Raw genomic sequence first — 18,214 nt, forward strand, 5'->3', positions numbered from 1 at the left:
AAGCTAGACCTTGTTGGTGTCCATTGCCCCATGACTCCCTACCCAGAACAAAGTCAGTCTTTCTCCCTCCTTTACGTTCTTCCTCTTTTCTTTCCTCTCTTCCTCTTCCTTCCTTCTTTCCCTCTTCCCTTTCTCTTTCCTTCTTTCCTTCCTTCCCAGGGCCTCCTACATGCTAGACGATCACCTTACCACTGAACTATACCCCTAGCCTTTTAAAATTTTATTTTGGGACAAGATCTAGCTGGGTTGCCTAGACTGGCCTTGAACCTGTGATCCTCCTACTTCAGTCCTGAGTAGCTGGGACTATAGGTGTGAGCCACCATGCCTGTCTTTAGTGTTTCTGGATCTTTCCAGATCTTTGGAGATCTGGCCAGAGGGTGGGGAGGGAGTGTGGCTATAGAGAGGAGTGATCAGGGTGCTAATTCCTACCCTGTTTCGTTGTAGAATGGTGGGGATGGGCAGGAAGGGAGTGAGCCAGGGTCCCACGCCATCCTGCGAAGGTCTCAGAGTTACATCCCCACATCAGGCTGCCGAGCTTCCACCGGGCCCCCCCTCATCAAGAGTGGCTACTGTGTGAAACAAGGGAATGTGGTGAGTGTCAGCACAGGGGCTGGATCTGTTTCTGGTGACTCTTTGGAGCCAGTGGGTATGGACACACCAGAGGTGAGAGAATGAAAGGAGGAACTGTAGTCCTCCATGTTGGCCACTTCCTAAACCAATGAGATTTGGGGAGCAACCATGGGTCTCACATGGCAGAGGTATTGCCCCAATGCAAAGCCTTGGATCCTGCGGAATGTGGGAGCCTGGCTTCCACTGGCCCAGTGCCTGGACATTGCCATCAGAACACTCTCTGCAGTGTGGGAACCTCTCCCTAACATTCAGCTCTTTAATTTTTCATGTCAGCGGAAGAGCTGGAAACGCCGCTTCTTTGTACTCGATGACTTTACCATCTGCTACTTCAAGTGTGAGCAGGTTAGTAGTAAGCTTGGGGCCTTTCTGGGGGTCATGGAAGATAAGAGGTATGTGAGTACTCACCCACAGGACACACACAGACTTGAAGGCACTTGTCTTCTCTCCATCTCTGTGTGTGCTTCTTTAGTGATATTAAAGTGATATTAAAGTGGCATGAGCTGGTCCTGCCCTCTGTGCAGTGAGCGGCTGCGTGATCAGAGCCTCAGAACATTTTCTTCTTAGATTTTTTTCTCTTAATGATTGCTTTGAGGTCAGGTTGCTTATCAACCTGGGCTTAGCCAACCACCTTTAAGAGGGGTCATTGGTCAGTTGATTGGTCAGTGGATCATGTGAGCTCACTCATTTATCTCTACATTGTTCCTACCAGGACCGAGAACCACTGCGTACTATATTTCTCAAGGATGTTCTCAAGACCCACGAGTGTCTGGTCAAGTCTGGGTAATTGTCTCTGCTTATTCTTTTCTGATCAAAATCTCCATTTGTCTGCTTAAATCTTCATAAACTACACTTCTAAGGCTCTGCTTATCTATCTTCCTCCTCAAGAGGGGAACAGGAACCTAACATCTATGGCTGACTTGCTGCCTTCCAGCTGACATAGGGGTGAGGTCACACCGGGCAGACTTACCTTTTTCCTGTTACTTTCCTCTTGCACCTCAGGAGATAAGCCTTTAAAATAGTTTTCATTATTTTAAATAAATAATGAAGAGAGAGGAGCTCAGATTCTTTTCAGATGTTAGGATTACTCGGTTTGCAGGAGGAAGAGCTGTGCCTTTGGTCAGATCACTGCTTCCCGTGGCTCTTGCATGAACTTCTCTGCCTTTCCTCTCCTCCTTTTGACCTTGATGTCTCATTAGCACAGGGCGATTTGCAACATATCTGTGTTACTACCCCTGGGCAGGAAGAATAAATATTTTTAATGTGTTCCTCTTTCCACTATATACCTTCCATGATGATGTATAGGATGAGTTTGGAACTTGGCAAGGGAACATATCATACTGAATCCCCAATACAGATGATGCTACAGTTAAACTTCATAGACCCCCAAGGGCCTTTGGGCATGCTGAGATCCTTAGAGATCCTTCATTGTTCCTGAACCTAGAATACCAATGTAGACATGAGACTATTGGCCTGTTGAGGTAGAGCTCAATCCTAACAGTACTTTGAATTTGCCCTAAATTTTGCATTCTTTCAGATCACACTAAACTCTGGGTAAAAGAAGTCAGGGAGGGCTGGGGATGTGGCTCAGTGGTGTTGTGCCTGCCTGGCAAGCACAAGGTCCTGAGTTAGATCCCCAGTACCAAAAAAAAAAAAGTTCGGGATTTGAAAGTAGCAGGGAAAGAATCCCCAGGGCTCCTCAGCTTCCAGGCCTGTTAGGTTGTGTGGCCTCTCTGGAACCTCGTCAGGAGGTTCAGGACATCTGAGGAGGTTCAGGACATCTGAGTAATCAGTGAATGTTTGCTCAGTTAAATGGAATTGATTGAAAGGCAACACAAAGCCTGGGAATTAGAGATGAAAAGGGTGGGGATTTCCTACCTGCTTTTTGTTCAGTTGGTCACATTGTCATGAATCACATGCATGAATGATCTAAAAGATCAAAATATTCAGCCAGAAAGAAGTGACATCTCTATGCAAGAGCACCAGCATTAATAAGTTGGTGAAATTGTTTCAAATGGCACACATTATACCGAAAGCCTTTGTACCTGTCTTAGTTACTTTCTCATTGCTGAGACACAATACACAACACTCACAAGTTAAAGGTGGAAAGCTTTATTTTGGCTCACAGCTTGTAGAGGTTTCAGTCTGTAGTCAGGTGGCCTCAAGGCAGGGTGGCTTGGTGGAGAGAGGCAGCTCATGGCACAGCTGAGGGAAGCAGAGAGCAAAGAGAGGACTGGGAAGAGATGAGCCCTTCCAGCCACACCCCCCGCTGACCCACCTCTTCCAACCAGATCCGCCTCTTAACAGCAAGTCAGCTATAAACTCATCAGTGGACTGATCCACTGATGAGTATCACACTGTCATAATCCAATTCCCTCCCCTGAAGCCCCATCTATGAGCACATGAGGCTTCTGGGGGAACATCTAGATTTAAACCATAACAGCACCTTAGAATTGATCTTTGTGGTTACCAGCTTGATAAAAGAGGTCTTTTTATTCCTGTTTTATACTTTGGTTTAGAAAGGCTCACAATTTCTTTTAAACATAACCCAGCACCTCTTCCTGAGTTGAGCCACCATTTCACTCCATGTATCTCTGACCCCTGTCTTGTCTTTAGCCTCATGCTCCTCCTGTGTCTGGTGCCCATGTCACTGGCTGGGCCCCTGCCATGTCCTCCCAAGTCTTTACTCATGAAGCCAACCAACGCTGCTTGTGATTGGACCTTTCTTGGAATGACTTGGCATAGAACACACACACGTTCTTGGCATAGAACTAAAATGTGATTGTGCAGTCCTGCTTTCTTGGATTATTTCTAGGTAGGATTTAGTTTTCTCACTCTTTATATGCTCCCTGCAGTGGCTGGATATACACAGCAGGCATTTGACCCTGTAAAGCATTTTGGCTGATCTGAGGTTTGTCCCTGAGCATTGGCTGTGTCTCTCTTTTCTTCCTTTTTACAGGAATTGGGATTGCTCTTCCAAACTCCACACCCAGTTTAGAGTAGTCTGCGGTCACCCTCCTTCTCCTCTGTTTAGCTCCTTGTCTCCTAGGCCCAGAACAATGAGACCAGCTGCAAGGCTTGAGGGAGGTGGATGGGGTTGCTGACTGAATGGAGAGAAATTTTGGGAAGGGAGAGTTGGCACCTTTACGAGAGGCAAATGGTAGTAGAATCATTGGAAGCCTAGACCCTAGAGCTAGACCTGTGTTCAGATCTGTGGCACTGTGGACACATTTGTATCATTTAGACTCCCCGAGCCTGGGTTTCCTCATTTATAAGTGCAGAAAGTCTTAGGGCACCTTACTAGCTGATTGTGGGGATTCGATGAAATCATATGCAAAAAAGCCTTCAAACTGGTGCATCACACAGTACTCTATACATCTAAGTTACCGAGAAAGAGAGAAGGAAGGAAAGAAAGAAAACTGTAGGGCAGTGGGAGATAACAGACAGGAGCATTTGGAGGGGAAAGGAGCTTTACCATGTTAGAAGTGGTTCTGATGGTAGTGGTGGTGGTAGAATGAGCTGGAGGAAGCCTAGGAGTGTTGTGTTTTTTTATTTGTTTTTGAGGCACGGGCTGCAGGAGAAATGGCTTGGATACCTTCATCTTCCTTTTTTATGGTAGAGGGCACACCAGTGCCTAGACTTAGAGCAAGCATTGAGGACCCCGGATATCCACCAATATGCCCAGTAACTTTCTTCCTTTTTCTCTGTCTAGTGATCTCTTAATGAGGGACAACCTGTTTGAAATAATAACCGGCTCCAGGACCTTCTATGTGCAGGTAAAATGCTCACCCTGAGACAACATGGCTTGTGTAATAATGAACTAATAGGGTTCATTCTTTCCCCTGCTTTGTCTTTACTTTTGCTTGAAGTTAAGAGATGGTAAAGTTAGCCTGTAAGAGTCAGTGTGAGTCCCATTTTATTCTAAACAGGATGTTTGCCAAAAGCTTCCAAGCATAAAAGAGTAAAAGCAGGTTGAGCACTGTACTGGAGAATGTGAGTTTGCTCAGCCACTGGGCTCCTGCTAAGCACAGAAAAGGAGAACTGGTCAGTGATTTCACTTCTGCTTTGGAGGGTATTTATAAGTCCGTCTGTGTGTGGACATCACTGTGTGCGGAAGGACAGCAGCACAGAGGGCCCTGTACTGCACCAGGTGCAGAGCCCAGCTGCACAGAGAGAGCCATTGTTTGGGCCCTGAGGTTCACTTATCAGGAGCTTCCCCTCCACCCACAGCTCTGGAGCTCTCCCAAGCCCTATGAGAGCCAGAGAGCTGGCAAGGCAGATTTCCAAGCAGGGCGTGGACATTTAGGGCCAAGTCCCCACCCCATCCTGCCTGGTAGTCCACAGATTGGATTGGTTCACAGCAGCATGAGGTTGTGGGGTTTCTGCATTGGAACTTGTACATGGCATGTTGGCTTCAGTAGGGGCTTCCCAGCTCCAACTTTTGGGGATTCCCAGCCCTCTTTCTTCCACGCTGTCCTCAGAACCCTGCCTTTCACAGGGAATTGAGCTTCCTTCACATTTCTTGGGCAGCAGCTCCTTGTCTCCACCACCCACTGCCTGAGCCCAGCAAGCATGCTGGCCAACTTGGTCATCTGTGGACCATGCTCATTCCAACAAGCAGTGTCTTCTTCAAGAGGTGCCATGGGGCAGCCTGTGGCAAACAGTGCTGTGATGCAAAGCTAGTTATTCACCAACACCATTGCTATTTGGGGGACAAGGTGGACCCTGGAGATGCAACGAAGAGTTGCTAGTTCTTGTATTCCACAGGTAGTTGTAGAGTAGCCTCAGTGTGCTGGGTGTTTTGTCTCAGACCAGAGACACCAGGTTAAACAGAAGCAGTCCTGAGCCCAGGAGAGTCTAGCCAAGTAAGCGGGTCTGGACCATCTGATGAGGTGGGGTTGGAAGTGCTGGGTAAGTGAAGCACAAGGATTTACAGGGTAGGTAACTGTTGTGACAGCGGGAGTGTGACCTCGAACTCTGCTGGACAAATCATCATTAAATACATATTGAAACAGCATGCAGGAGGTCAGGGGCCTAACTTGAAATGCAGCATGGGGGATAGGGGAGGACGAGGTGGAGAAGAAGTAAAAATGACAAAGACATGATATGTGTATGTACGGACTCCCCAAGAGGATTGTAATGATTATTATCACACAAAAGCCAGTCAGCATGTATTTTCCTCTAAGTATGAATATCTCTAAAATGTGACTTTCTAATTTCTGATGTAAAAATAAAATAAAATGCTAAATTGATGACAGATTAATAAGTATCTGCATCTGAGGAAAAAAATGAATCCAAATGTATTACAGGTATGAAACAAGCTCCCTGAAGGGGGTGAAAGAATATAAAACATAAACAAAAGCAAGGCTGGGTACAGTGGTGCATACCTATAATCTCAGTATTCTGGGAGGCTGAGGCGAGAGGGTCACAAGTTTGAGCTCAGCCTGGGCAACTCAGTGAGATCCTATCTCAAAAATCAAATGAAAGGGCTGGGAGTGCAGCTCCGTGAGAAGGCTGTGGGTTCAGTCCCTGGCACTGAAAAAAAAAGCTCACAAAACCATGTGATCGGTGTGACTGTGGGTGTGACTGCAAACTGGGTCCTCCTAAGAAGGGAGTGGGGAAGGTTTCCTGAAGGAGGGGCGTCTAAGCAGAGTTGGGGGAGTGGTCCAGGTGGGCAGAGGAGCATGAGTGTGAGAGGCTGCCAGCCTTTTGTGCAGGGCTGTGTTCACTGTGTCTACCTGTCCGAGACCTTCTGCTCTATCCTGAGAGCTCGAGCCTTCAGTGCTTCGGTGAGGGAGCAATTAGCCAGGTTTGCCTTTAAAATATAGTACCTGGACTTGGGCAAGTTATTTAGTTTTCCTCACTGGTGAAGCAGAGATGAGAAGCTCGACTCCAAGCCTTCTAGTGATGTTCTAACTGTAGTGTCTGGCCTAGGGCATTGCTGAGGGCAGAGGAGAAAAGGACAAGGCAAGACCGGCAGACCAGTTCAGGAGCTGTTGGAATAACTTAGGTGAGGGATGAAGTTGCCTGAACTTGGATGGATGGAGAAAAGTGGAAAATGTGAAAGTTATTAAAGGGCTTGACTTTCCAGGACTTGAGAATCGTTTGGGAAAAGGCAGAGGGGAGAGGCAAGGATAATGCTGGGGGTTTGGCCTGAGCCTTGTGGTGGCCAGTGGAGCCAGTCACTTCTTGGGAGCAGGGGTGGGGGCCGCTGAGAAGAAAGACAAGCTTAGCTCGAGTAGTCCTGCATTCAGTGCCTTTGGGATGTGACATCCAAAGGGACAGGCTGTGGTGAGCACTAGCTAGATGATGCTTGACATGTTAGTGACCCCGAGTAAATACTTAGTGAGTGGTGGCAGTGCTGGTGAAGAGCTTAGGAGAGGGCCCTTGACAGAAGATAGTGCTTTGGGAAACCAGAAACTCAACTAAGAACTGTGCAAAAGACATTGTGTTATCTGCTTGAGTGTACACACTTTCCAGAAGTCTCTCCTCACTTCCATCCTCCTTTCTCTTCTGGTATAAAAGAATGCTAGCCTCACTCTGAATAAATAAGTGAGTGACTGGTTAAATCTGTTTATAACAATTCAAAGTCAGTGGGAAGGAAGAAGAGATTATAGATAAAAAATGTATGGGTGAATATACAGACGAAAAAATATAGAAAAAATCATTAAATGTTTATTAGTTCATTGCAAATAGCATCTATAAACTCATATGTTAGCCAGCTATATTTTAGGAAAAATAACTATAAAATAGCAAGAAGAGTAGTATTTAAATGTTTTTTATATGTCTGATGGCTGTATAATACAAGACAGCAGGGTTTTCATATCTGCCCCTGTATTGTTTCTGTGGCCATTTGTCTTTTGGATTGAAGAATATGAAAATCTAGCCTTATGAAAATATGTAATTTTTAAAAAGAGATATTTTAATGTTTTTTTACTCAATTATGGATATTCTTCAACTTTATATCAAAACTTGACAAATAGTAATTTCTTAATGTTTAGGTGAAATGTAGAGTTTGAAGCCAGATCAATAAACTTTCATATTCTTGCTTTAAATCCAGTGGTCTATCCATGCATGGCTTTGTAACAACCTGCATTGATCATTTGGAAAATACTGGTCTTACTGAGGTATGCATGTCTTCCAAATGTTGACACATTTTATTACATAATATTTAAAAAGTCACATTCATTAGGTCATCATCACTCATTAGAAGTGTCATTAAGTATGAAAACTTATTGAGCTCATGGAGGTATAGACAAATTTTTGGAAATTCTAATTTTTGTTTTGAAAGCTCAAAGTTTATCATTGCGAAAAAATAACTGGTGTGATTTTCCCTTGATATTGCAACCTCTTTCATTCACCATTTTTTTTTTCTTTCCTGGTACTGGGGATCGAACTCGGGTCCTTGCCTTTGAGGGGCAGGTGGCGAAACCACTGAGCTAAATCCCCAGCCCAAAATCATGTTGTCTTATTTTTTCATGTTTCTTTTTTTCTTTTTTCTTTTTTTGGTACCGGGGGTAGAACTTGTGCTTGCAAGGCAGGTGGCAGCACCACTAAGCTAAATCCCTGGTCCTACTTTCATTCATTGTTGAAGAAAAAAAAAAGTCTGCTAAATACCTGCACCTGAAGAAGTAGTACTGACAGTTCGTTGTGTCAGTCATTTGTTCCAGGTCACTCACGTTTCATGCGAAGGGAGAAGGGATAAGACTGCTTGTATGCTTTAGTGCTGAGATTTTACCCAGCATGCAAAGTGGAGATCTGACCTGCTTCCTAAGTTATCCTCAAGTACATCTGCTGGAAAGAACTCTTCACCTAACCTCAGTATCAAGGAGAGCTGGACCACAGCAGAAATAGGCACAGAAAACAACTCTGCAAACCCAGGAGAGACTTGGGTTGGGTTCTGACTACTTAGGTATTGGTCATTTAACTTACATGTTGCATTTATTATGTATACTTTCTACCTGTGATTTCTCACATTATATTAGTCTTTGCTGTTAATAAGAAGCAGAGCCATTTATCGGACTCTTAGATGATCTAGGCACAGTGCTGAGAAACTTAACAGGCAGCATCTCACTTAACTTAAGGCAGCCTCTGAGCTCAGCTCCACTTTATCCATGAGGAAACAGTCTCTGCAGGTAAATTATTTGTCTGAGATCCCAAGTCCGGTAAATGATGGAACTGACTGGGAGGCACCAGGTGCTGCAGGGAGTTGCTCAGGTATATTATTTATGCACAGCATGAGCCAGAACCCAGGACACAGAGGGTGTGGTCACAGACAGCCAGGGAAGGCTGACTCTATCATGCTACCTGGGTATCTTGGCAGATGGATGGTGGTGAACTAAGATCCAGGGTCTTGCAGAAATCAGAAATGGAAATGGGTGGGAAGGGGAGTGTTGGCAGGCTCGTCAGGGGGAAGCAGTTCTCAGTTCTGTGCATGGGTTCAAAGTCAGATTTCGATCCTGGAGATCCAAGCCAGCAGGGGTCAGCATTTTCCCAGTCACAGAGCATCAGGGGGTATTAGGCAGCTTATCAAGAGGCGGATTAGTTTGTCAAAATGAGCAATATAGTGCAGACTAGTCTTGGTAACTTGGATTAGCCCAGTGGTCAGAGCAAGAGTAGCAAGAAGAAGACTTAACAAGTGAGTTGCGCTGGGCCACAACTCTTTAGATATTTACTGTTTTAGACTACAGAGTGAATGATGTCACTTAGAGCTATGCACAGTCTACGTAATCACACATGGCAGGGTTATGTCTAAAGCTGCAATTGGTTCTTGGAGAGAGGGCACAGGTAATCTTCTGTTGGGAAATGTCTGCAGATGTTGGGAATAGAAGGAAGTAGGAGCTGCCTAAAGATTTAGGACAGGGGCAATCCAATAAGAAGGGGCAGATTTTGGGCAACTTTCATTGCAACACCATAATTCCTTGCCTCCAACCATTGCATCTGTTACAGAATGGGGCTTAGCGTAGATGCTCAATAAAAGATCACTGTGACGGGGGCTGGGGATTTAGCTCAGTGGTTTTGCCGCCTGCTGTGCAAGCGCAAGGACCTGAGTTCAATCCCCGGCACCAAAAAAAAAAAAAAGATCACTGTGACAGACAGTCTCACAGATATTTTTATCTCATGTTACCATCTCATATTTTTTTGTCAACTCTCTGCTTCTAATCCCAGTAAGAAACTTGCACAAGTGTTTTAAAAGTTGAAGAAAGGTGATACTGTTTTAGTTTAGTTTTTAGCTTTTTTAAAAGATGTAACGGCTGATTGTATAAATTAGAATTATTTATTGTATAAACATGGGGTCCAACATGACATTTTTAACCATCATATGAACAATCATTGGCAAGTTGGATAATATAGAAAATATTTTTTCCACAGGCTAGTTAAGTCAGTCAAGTTGGTGATGCCTGTCCATTAACCATTTATGTCTTATTAATAAAATTACAATAAAATTAGAAAAAAAATAAAAGGTCATTAGACTAATACAACTACAGACCGAAATGACTCTTTTAAATACCTTTATCCTTCTCATCTCAAAAATTGCCTTCAAGGATAGAAACCCTACTTTCTTTTTAACCCAGTACCAAAAAGAGAGGGGGGTATGAGTTTGGCATTTCCCTTTTTGTTCTACCCAGTTTTAAGCACTTTTTAGTCTCTTAGCAATTCATTGTGGAGTGGGTGGACCTGAGCTCTGCTTTTTACCTCTGATTCATGAAACTACCTTGTGATGTGGTTTTAAGATATTTTTTCAGATTTTGATGAAAGCTAAACACAAGTTTTTCATATAAGAAAGATATACCATAATTTTTGCATATAACTTTTTGGTTTTAGTGAATTTATGTTGCCCCAAAACTAGGTATCACTTCTTAAAACCACTAATAGAGATTGTTACAGTGATCTCAATAAAGTAATACTTTTCCTTCCCATGTGGAATTAATTGCAATACCTGCTTTTCCATTTGAATTTTTTTCTTCTTTCACTGCTGGGGATGGAACCCAGGGCCTCCTGCGTGCTAGGCAAGTGGTCTGTCACTAAGCTACATCTCTGGGCCTTTAAACGTTTTTTATTTTGAGACAGGGTTTCACTAAGTTGCCCAGGCTGGCCTCAAACTTGTGATGCTCTTGTCTCAGACTTTTGAACAGCTGGGACTACAGGTGTGCATCACCATACCTGGCTGAATAATATTTCATTGTTTTCATTTTTCAGTACTGGGGATTAAAACCAGGGCACTCTTTTGAAACAGAGCCTCACTAAGTTGCTAAGTTGCCCAGAATGGGTTCGAACATACAATCCTCCTGCCTCAGCCTCCCAGAGTGCTGAGATTGTAAGTGTGTGCCAACATGCCTGGCTGAATAATATTTTAAGATATTATTTTAAAATAATGGTTAAACCTACTAATATAAATTGTTTTGATTTCTATACAAGGATATTCTGCTTCTTTCTATATGGGATCACTTGTATCTGCTTTTCTGTTTGAAACATGTACAAACACATGGTTTTGTTTGTTTGTTTCTGGTGCTGGAGATGGAACCCGCGACCTGACACGTGAGCACGTGCTCTCCCTTGTGTCACACCTGCAGCCCTGAATTTGACATGATGGTGTGGTTACTTGGGTGCTCAGAAGAGTCACTCCACATCCCTGGAAACAGATTGCCTGAGGATTTTCCAGTTTATTTAACGAAAATGTCAGAGCTAGTATCAAATGGAAATTTTTTTTCTCCCTGAGTGCCTATCTGTCTCTCTTTCTTTTTCTTTTCTTCTTACAGTGCTGGGGATCTAACCCAGGACTTCACATACGTTAGACAGGAGCTTTGCCACTGAGCTACACCCCCAACACCTCCCCTGTCTTCTAACATCTTCCTATCAAATCATCTTTTGTTTCCCCAGGAGAGAAATCCCTAATAAATGCTTTTCTCCTGATGAACAATTACCTCTATCCCATTCAAATCCAAAATAACCTTTCCTCTCCTCCAGTAGGTTATTCTCTTGATCCTGACATCTTGACCCTTTGAGATAGGATTTATTTACATGCAGTGTGAGGAAAAAGTCTAAAGGAGAGGACAAGGAACAAATCTGCTTTGGTGGAATTTAGGCTGCACTTGCTTCCCTTGTATCATATAGGAATAGTAAATAAAGCAACAATAATACTTAAAGAGCCCCTTGCTGGGGATGGTGGTACACACCTGTAATGCTTGCTGTCTGGAGGGTTGAGGCAAGAGGATTGCAAGTTGAAGCCCACCCTGGGCAACTCAGGGAGTTAGTGAGATGCTGTCTCAAAAGTAAATGAGCTGGGGATGTAACTTAGTGCGAAGGCCGTGGGTTCCATCCCTAGCACCAAAAAACAAAAATAAAATCTTACACACAAAGTGCTTCTGTGTACAAACAGCTTTGCCTCATAGATATAATTCTTCCAGGAGTCCTACTTGTGGGACAGCCTAGCCCTGATATTAGTAAAATACCTTCTGAGAGGATCTTGGACTTCTGGCTTTTTGGACTAGAGATGGATTTGTCCTTTCTTAGGAAGTCATCAGTTTGTCAAGAAGCTGAAAAGAATCAAGGGGAGAGAGTATAAGTCAGTCTGCAGGTATAGTGCATGTGAGAGGTGTCGATCTTGGCTGCTTTTGCCATATACCTGCTGACCTGGCATGCCAGGATACGAAACCATTTCCCTTCTGAGTGTCTCCTGTGCACATCTAACCTGGGCGGGTTTATTTTGGGGTGACAGGAAAGGGGTAGGAATGCAAGTTTGAAAACTGGAAAAGACAAACCCAAACTGGTCGCGTTTTATCCTGACAGAATGCATAGCTGGGGTCCTTTTGGTCGTAGAGGAAGTGAGGGGAGGATGGGTTGGGCGTGGTGTTTGTACATAGGTCTGCACATGCATACAAATGTGACTGGTATGATAGGACTTGGGACGGTACCAGGGGACAGAGAAGACTAAAGGCAGGGATTTCTGGAGGTCAGGGATTCAGTCTGGGTCCCACCTCTGTGGCTGACATCTGCTGTAGCATGCAACCCCAGGTAGGGTCCTCGGTAAACATCCCCAGAGCTTGGTTGAACTCCTCCCTCACACAGCCACATCCCAGTGCTCAGGCCTCTTGATCTTCCTGCCTTCGTCACAGAGCTGCTGGTGCCCCCTTCTGGGGGAAATGCTTTCACTGTGCAGCATTGTCCTGTGTATTTGTCGAGCTTGGTTTTTCAAGGACCTGCAACTCTGGAGGCCTGAAGTAGCTTGTGCTTTGAGAAAAGTGCTGTATCTGGAGATAAAATATGTGATCATACAGAAGGATCTGGTTTTAATGGAATTGAAAGTGAGATTATTCTGTTTAGATAGTTATACAGTGGAAAGATGATGACATTGAAAGCAAGAACTTGAATCCAGACCAGCCATAAACCATGTGCTTTGGCCTTTTGGGCTCCGTTTCCTTTTCTGTAAAACCAGGAGGTTAGACTAGACCCATTGTTTTCTGGGTGGCATGAGGGGCGTCAACAGAATGAGGCACTGAGCCGCTGCTCTTCCTCAGACCAGCTGAGGAGCTCTTTGAGCTATTTTATTTATTGACTGTCAAATAAGATACTGCAGGAAAAAATGTCCTCAAAAGTCTGCAAGCCACTGGACTAGATGATTTCCAAGATCCCTTCCAACTCTAATGTTGTGATTTTATGCACTCAAAGTTGAGTCAGAAACTTGAAAGCTGAAATCACACTGCCAAAAATGTCTCTCTGTAAGTGCTGTGGATGTTTTGCAGGCGGACAGTCCAGAGGACATGCATAGCTGGATTAAGGAGATTGGGGCAGCTGTCCAGGCCCTCAAGTGCCACCCCAGAGTAAGTCACTTCCTTCTTGTGCTGAGTGTTGATTGAGAGATAAATCCTTCTTGAATGGGCGTGTTTTATTTGGTGTTATAGGCAAGCAGCCCAGGATTTACATGCAGCTGAAGCCACAGGCTGAGTTGTTTGTTTTTCTCTTTCTACTAATTTGGGTCCAAATTTTTCTTTTTGTTTTTTTTAGTTGATGGAGGAGGTGAGGTGGGGTTGGACAGAGACATGGAGTTTCTGATGTGTCTTACAAGTCTCATTGCCAAGCAGACCCTGACTCATATGGAGTGAATTCTGTTGAACTTTTTATTTATTTTTGAGACAGGGTCACACTGTGTTGCCCAGGTACACAGGGATCCTTCTGTCTTAGCCTCCTGAGTAGCACATGCCACCATGCCTGGCTTTGCTGAAAACATTTGATTTTTGTAGATAGCAATCTCTGAACCTGTGAGGTAGTGATACTGGGTGAGTACTCTTCCTGGGACTTTGAGAAAACATTGTCCTTTACTTCCCTTTGTCTTTCATCTTTTTTATGTTTCTAGGAAGTATCTTTTTCTAGATCCATTTCTTTGACTCGACCTGGAAGCTCCAGCCTCACAGGTGGGCCTAACTCTGTCTTGTGCCGAAGGCGGCCACCTGCAGAAGAAAAGAAAGCCCTCTGCAAAGCTCCCTCGATGGTCTCCTCCTGGCAGCCTTGGACACCTGTCCCCCAGACTGGGGAAAAGCTGCTGGCAGCGGAAGAGACTGCAGAGGACTCTCTGTTCACTGCCCGTCTAGGGGAGAGAAGCATTGCTGGGATGCTGCCAAGCTCCCGGGTCAGGCACAGATCGGAGCCCCAGCACCCCAAGGAGAAACCATTTCTGTTCAATCTTGATGACGAAAACATAAGGACTTCTGATGTGTGACGAGGGGCAGCATGTGGGATGGGAGGGAGGAGAGAGGGAGGACTGGACAGAGGTGGCTGAGACTCAGTTTCTCTTCCTCACTGCATGTTGGATGCCTTTGTGGCACTCTATTCCTGTGGCTGTCCATGGGAGGGTCCATGCGGCTGGCTTTTTTAATATTATCAATGGGAAGATCACTAGGTTAGACCTGTGGGGCATACTCAGGCAGAGAGTGTGTTGCCTCTTGCTGAAGTATCCCAAGGTCTTTCTGGTGGGGTGTTGGTTTAGCATCTCCTCTCTACAAGCGATGTGGACTCCAGTTGTAACCCTAGCCAAATTTATTTCCTTGTCCTTGTTTTAGTTGCTTCATTTTGTTTGAATCCATTCACAGGATCCTAGGCCAGTCACCTAGTTTATCCTATTCCTGTTAATTGGTTGAAGTTTGTGAAGCAGGAAGGTACAACCCAGCTGAAAGGAGTCGGGGGTGGGGGGTGCCCAGGCTGCAGCTGGACTGAGGTCCACCCCAGGAGGTAGTTGAAATGAGGGGGGGCGCGGTGCTGGAGGGCTGCCCTCAAGGGTCTGCCAAGATGGACGCCCCAGGAGACTCCCAGGGAAAGAGATGGGTGTCTTTTGTGAGGTATAGGGAATAATTCAATGCCAGTGCATCAGCCAGTTTTGGAAATTACTCTGTTCTCCTTTTGATGCTCTGTGAGCCCTAGTGCTGTAGCAGTAGGTGACAGACCGACCCATCCAGTGGCTGTTTCTGGCCTTGTGGGTGGGCTTATCAGTGTTAAGTGCTATAACTGTTGAGAATGTAACAGACATTTCCCTTGATATGGTGAGATTTGAAATGTGTGGAGGGCTGGTAAGAGTGTGATAATTTGCGTGTGTGATAGAATGATCTCTATCTCAGTTTTAGAATAGCTTTAAGGAGGTGCTGAGAAGAGATAGATGATAGTTTATCCTGCTAAGCTTTCTTGATCCATGTTTTCCAGACAGGAAAAAAAGTTCTGGTCTTTTTGAGTGGACCATTTGCCTGATATTAAGTGTTATGTATCATATACCCTGGCAGATTTGCTTTCTTTTTATCCTTTGTGTTGCTTGTTGAATGCAGCTATGTGTGGGTGCATGATCAAACCGTGTACTTAACGGTGGGGAGATACAAAGATAATCTTGAGATATTTATATTCTTTAGTGGAATAGAAACTGGGTATAAAAACATTGATTTAAAGGTTCTGCTAATGAGAGGTGTCCCAGGTAGAAGAGCATAGGAGATTGAATTTCCTATCCATATTCCCTTTGGACAAGGTACAATTTCTAGTGCTCTAGGGAGTATTTATCTACCCAGCTTCTGCAGTGAATTGCTACCAGAAACTTTCGAGAGCTTCCTACAGGGAGAGAGAACTTAGGTGATTACTACTTGTAATTTTTATTTCTTAGATCAATTAATTATATTTTAAAATAAAAAATTAGCAACTAGAGGAAGAGACAAAAGCATTTGTACCTAAGTAAATCCCTGCTCCTTCTGTGTCCACATCTGATCCAGAGGTGAAAATTCTTGATGAAACAGTCATTAGTGTTGCAGGGAAACATGTTTCTCCTGGCCCGGGTGGCTATGTTTTTTTTTTTCCTGTATTAAATTCTTTTATTGGTACATTGTAGGTATACAACACAATTACATTTCTCATTGGCAATTGTACCTTTATATAATGCATCTTGGTTCTTATTTTTTCCCCATTCCCAGCCCTCCCTTCACGCCCTCCACCCTTCCCTATTTACAAAGCCGGGTGGCTATCTTGAAATGTGGGTCATGCAAGGCTTTTTCTGCTTCACTGCATGGGTACACTCCTTCACTTCAGTTAAGTTTGGCCTGTGGTCCTAGTCTAAAAAAGAAAGTCTATAGGTTCTCTCCCTCTTTCTCTCTCCATTTTTCCTCTTTAAAAAATAAACTCGAAGGGCTGGGGATTTAGCTCAGTGGTTCTGTTGCCTGCCTCGCAAGCGCAAGGTCCCGAGTTCGATCGCTGGTACCAAAAACAAAACAAAATGAAAAACAATTAAAAAATAAACTCGTATGTACTTTTGTCCTCAGAAATTCTCAGTTTGAGAATTATTTATTTATGAACAATCAAGGTTACAACTTACTTTAAGTAATCTGATCTTAAGAAGCCATTCCAAATTCCTAAAGCCCTTTGTCTCTGGTTGCACCTTCCTATTTTTCTCCCCACCAACTTCCTGAGTTTTTCAACAGAAATGCACATCATGCGACATGGATGTGATGAAAAAAAATGAGACGCTTTTGAATTCTCTTTAAACATTCCCTGACTCATGGAAATGATGTCATCTCTTTGTGTTTAAATTGTGAAGATCTCTGTCTCTCTCTGACTCTTGTCTCTCTCTCTCAAATAAACTGTGCTATATACTACTGCTAATTAATTGGCTATTACAGTAAGCTGATAGATTTCTTATTCAGTAAGGTCTATTTTGAGAGTATGTTAACATAATCCAGTCTGTTTTAATGAAGGAGAAACAAGGACTCTTAACGAGCATAAACTTGGACACTCCAAGGTGGAACATAGTTAATATAGTTCTAATATCAGAAAACTGTGTTTATCTTTTTTGAAGCCTAAAAACATTCACATTCCAAATCTTATCTCAGAATTCCTTTTCTGTCCATATTTCTTAACCTTCTGACCAATTTTAAACCACTGTCTTTTAATGTGAGCCAAAGATGGTGCACAGATAACTGAAGCATTTGGTTTTAATTGTGTGAAATGGAACCAGGTGGAAAAAATTAGAAAATAAAATAGGGATACAGGATAGGTGAATGGCTAAGCACATAGGTTCTGGAATAAATCCTAGTTAAAAAAAAAAAAGGAACTAAAAAAGATACTGCATTTTCTTTAGGGAATGAAAACCTTGGGCAGGGGATTTAGCTCAGTGGTTCCAGCGCCTGCCTGGCAATGCAAGGTCCTGAGTTTGATCCCCGGTACAAAAAAAAAAAAAAAAAAATCCAATGGGCTGGGGATTTAGCTCAGTGGTTCTGTCACCTGCTTCGCAAGCGCAAGGTCCACAAACCCGAAGTGCAGCAGTATTCCAGGTGGTCTTCTCCATAGTGGAACGACTTACCATCTATTATTCTGGAAACCTGACAGACTTGCTTACTCAAGGTCAAGTGATGGTTGGGGAAGATAGTTTGCCTTTTGCTTTCTATGAGACGTAAAGGGTAAGGAGGTGCACACCCTGGATAGTGGCCTCAGGTCACAGTAGTGGAATCACTCCTCTGTGTCTGACTAAAATCCTGAGCTCCTGTGAGAAGGGTAGAGTTAAGGTCCACTTTGTAAGTTTACTAGGAGCAAAATAATTTTTTTCTTTTCTGACTAAAATGACCTGATAAGTAATTAGTTGAGCAATGGAATTTGATAGGTTTGTTTTCATTGTTAACCAGATAAACAGGCATATGGAAGCGTTAACAGCATTTTGGAAATTAAGTTTCCCAAATCAGTTTTGTTTATTAACTTTGAACATGTCAGAAATGGGCGTGTTTATTAAATATTTTCTACCAACATCTCTTTTTTTCCTCCTTAGACCTGTTTTTTTCTGTTATGGCTTGCAGCACTTACAGGCACTCATGCTAGGTAGAGTCTGAATAAAGCAAATGTTCTGCAAAAACATACTATTTGAGCCCTTCCCCATCGCTTGCGAAGGTTTTGAATCAGGTCTCAGCTGTGAAGCACCCTCGCTTTGAGTCCCGAGCTGAGTGCATGGAATCGTACAGTATGCTTCTCATTTTTCTGTGATCTGCTAATTGGTATGTAGCAAAAATAATTTTCTAAAACTGTTTTGTCGCTTGTTTTGTAATAAAACCAGTACTGAAATATGGTTGTGTTTCCT

At 43.7% G+C, this 18,214-nt stretch overlaps 1 protein-coding gene across 7 annotated transcripts in view; it reads left to right on the forward strand.

Annotated features, from left to right (window-relative positions):
• The window catches only part of Plekha2 (pleckstrin homology domain containing A2), a 62,088-nt gene extending 43,886 nt beyond the window's left edge, over positions 1-18,202 (forward strand). For all 7 annotated transcript variants that reach the window (XM_087217343.1, XM_004855327.3, XM_021236788.2 and 4 more), the window contains 6 exons: positions 445-591; positions 904-972; positions 1,340-1,410; positions 4,340-4,403; positions 13,371-13,448; positions 13,982-18,202. In XM_087217343.1, coding sequence (XP_087073469.1) covers positions 445-591; positions 904-972; positions 1,340-1,410; positions 4,340-4,403; positions 13,371-13,448; positions 13,982-14,344 — 792 coding nt within the window. In that variant the 3' untranslated portion in view covers positions 14,345-18,202. The remainder of the gene's footprint in view (positions 1-444; positions 592-903; positions 973-1,339; positions 1,411-4,339; positions 4,404-13,370; positions 13,449-13,981) is intronic.
• Positions 18,203-18,214: the final 12 nt, after the last annotated feature.

The sequence above is a fragment of the Heterocephalus glaber genome, unplaced genomic scaffold (genome assembly GCF_053883595.1).
Source record: "Heterocephalus glaber isolate CG9 unplaced genomic scaffold, H.glaber_assembly_v1.0 deba00001461, whole genome shotgun sequence".
Classification (NCBI taxonomy): domain Eukaryota; kingdom Metazoa; phylum Chordata; class Mammalia; order Rodentia; family Bathyergidae; genus Heterocephalus; species Heterocephalus glaber.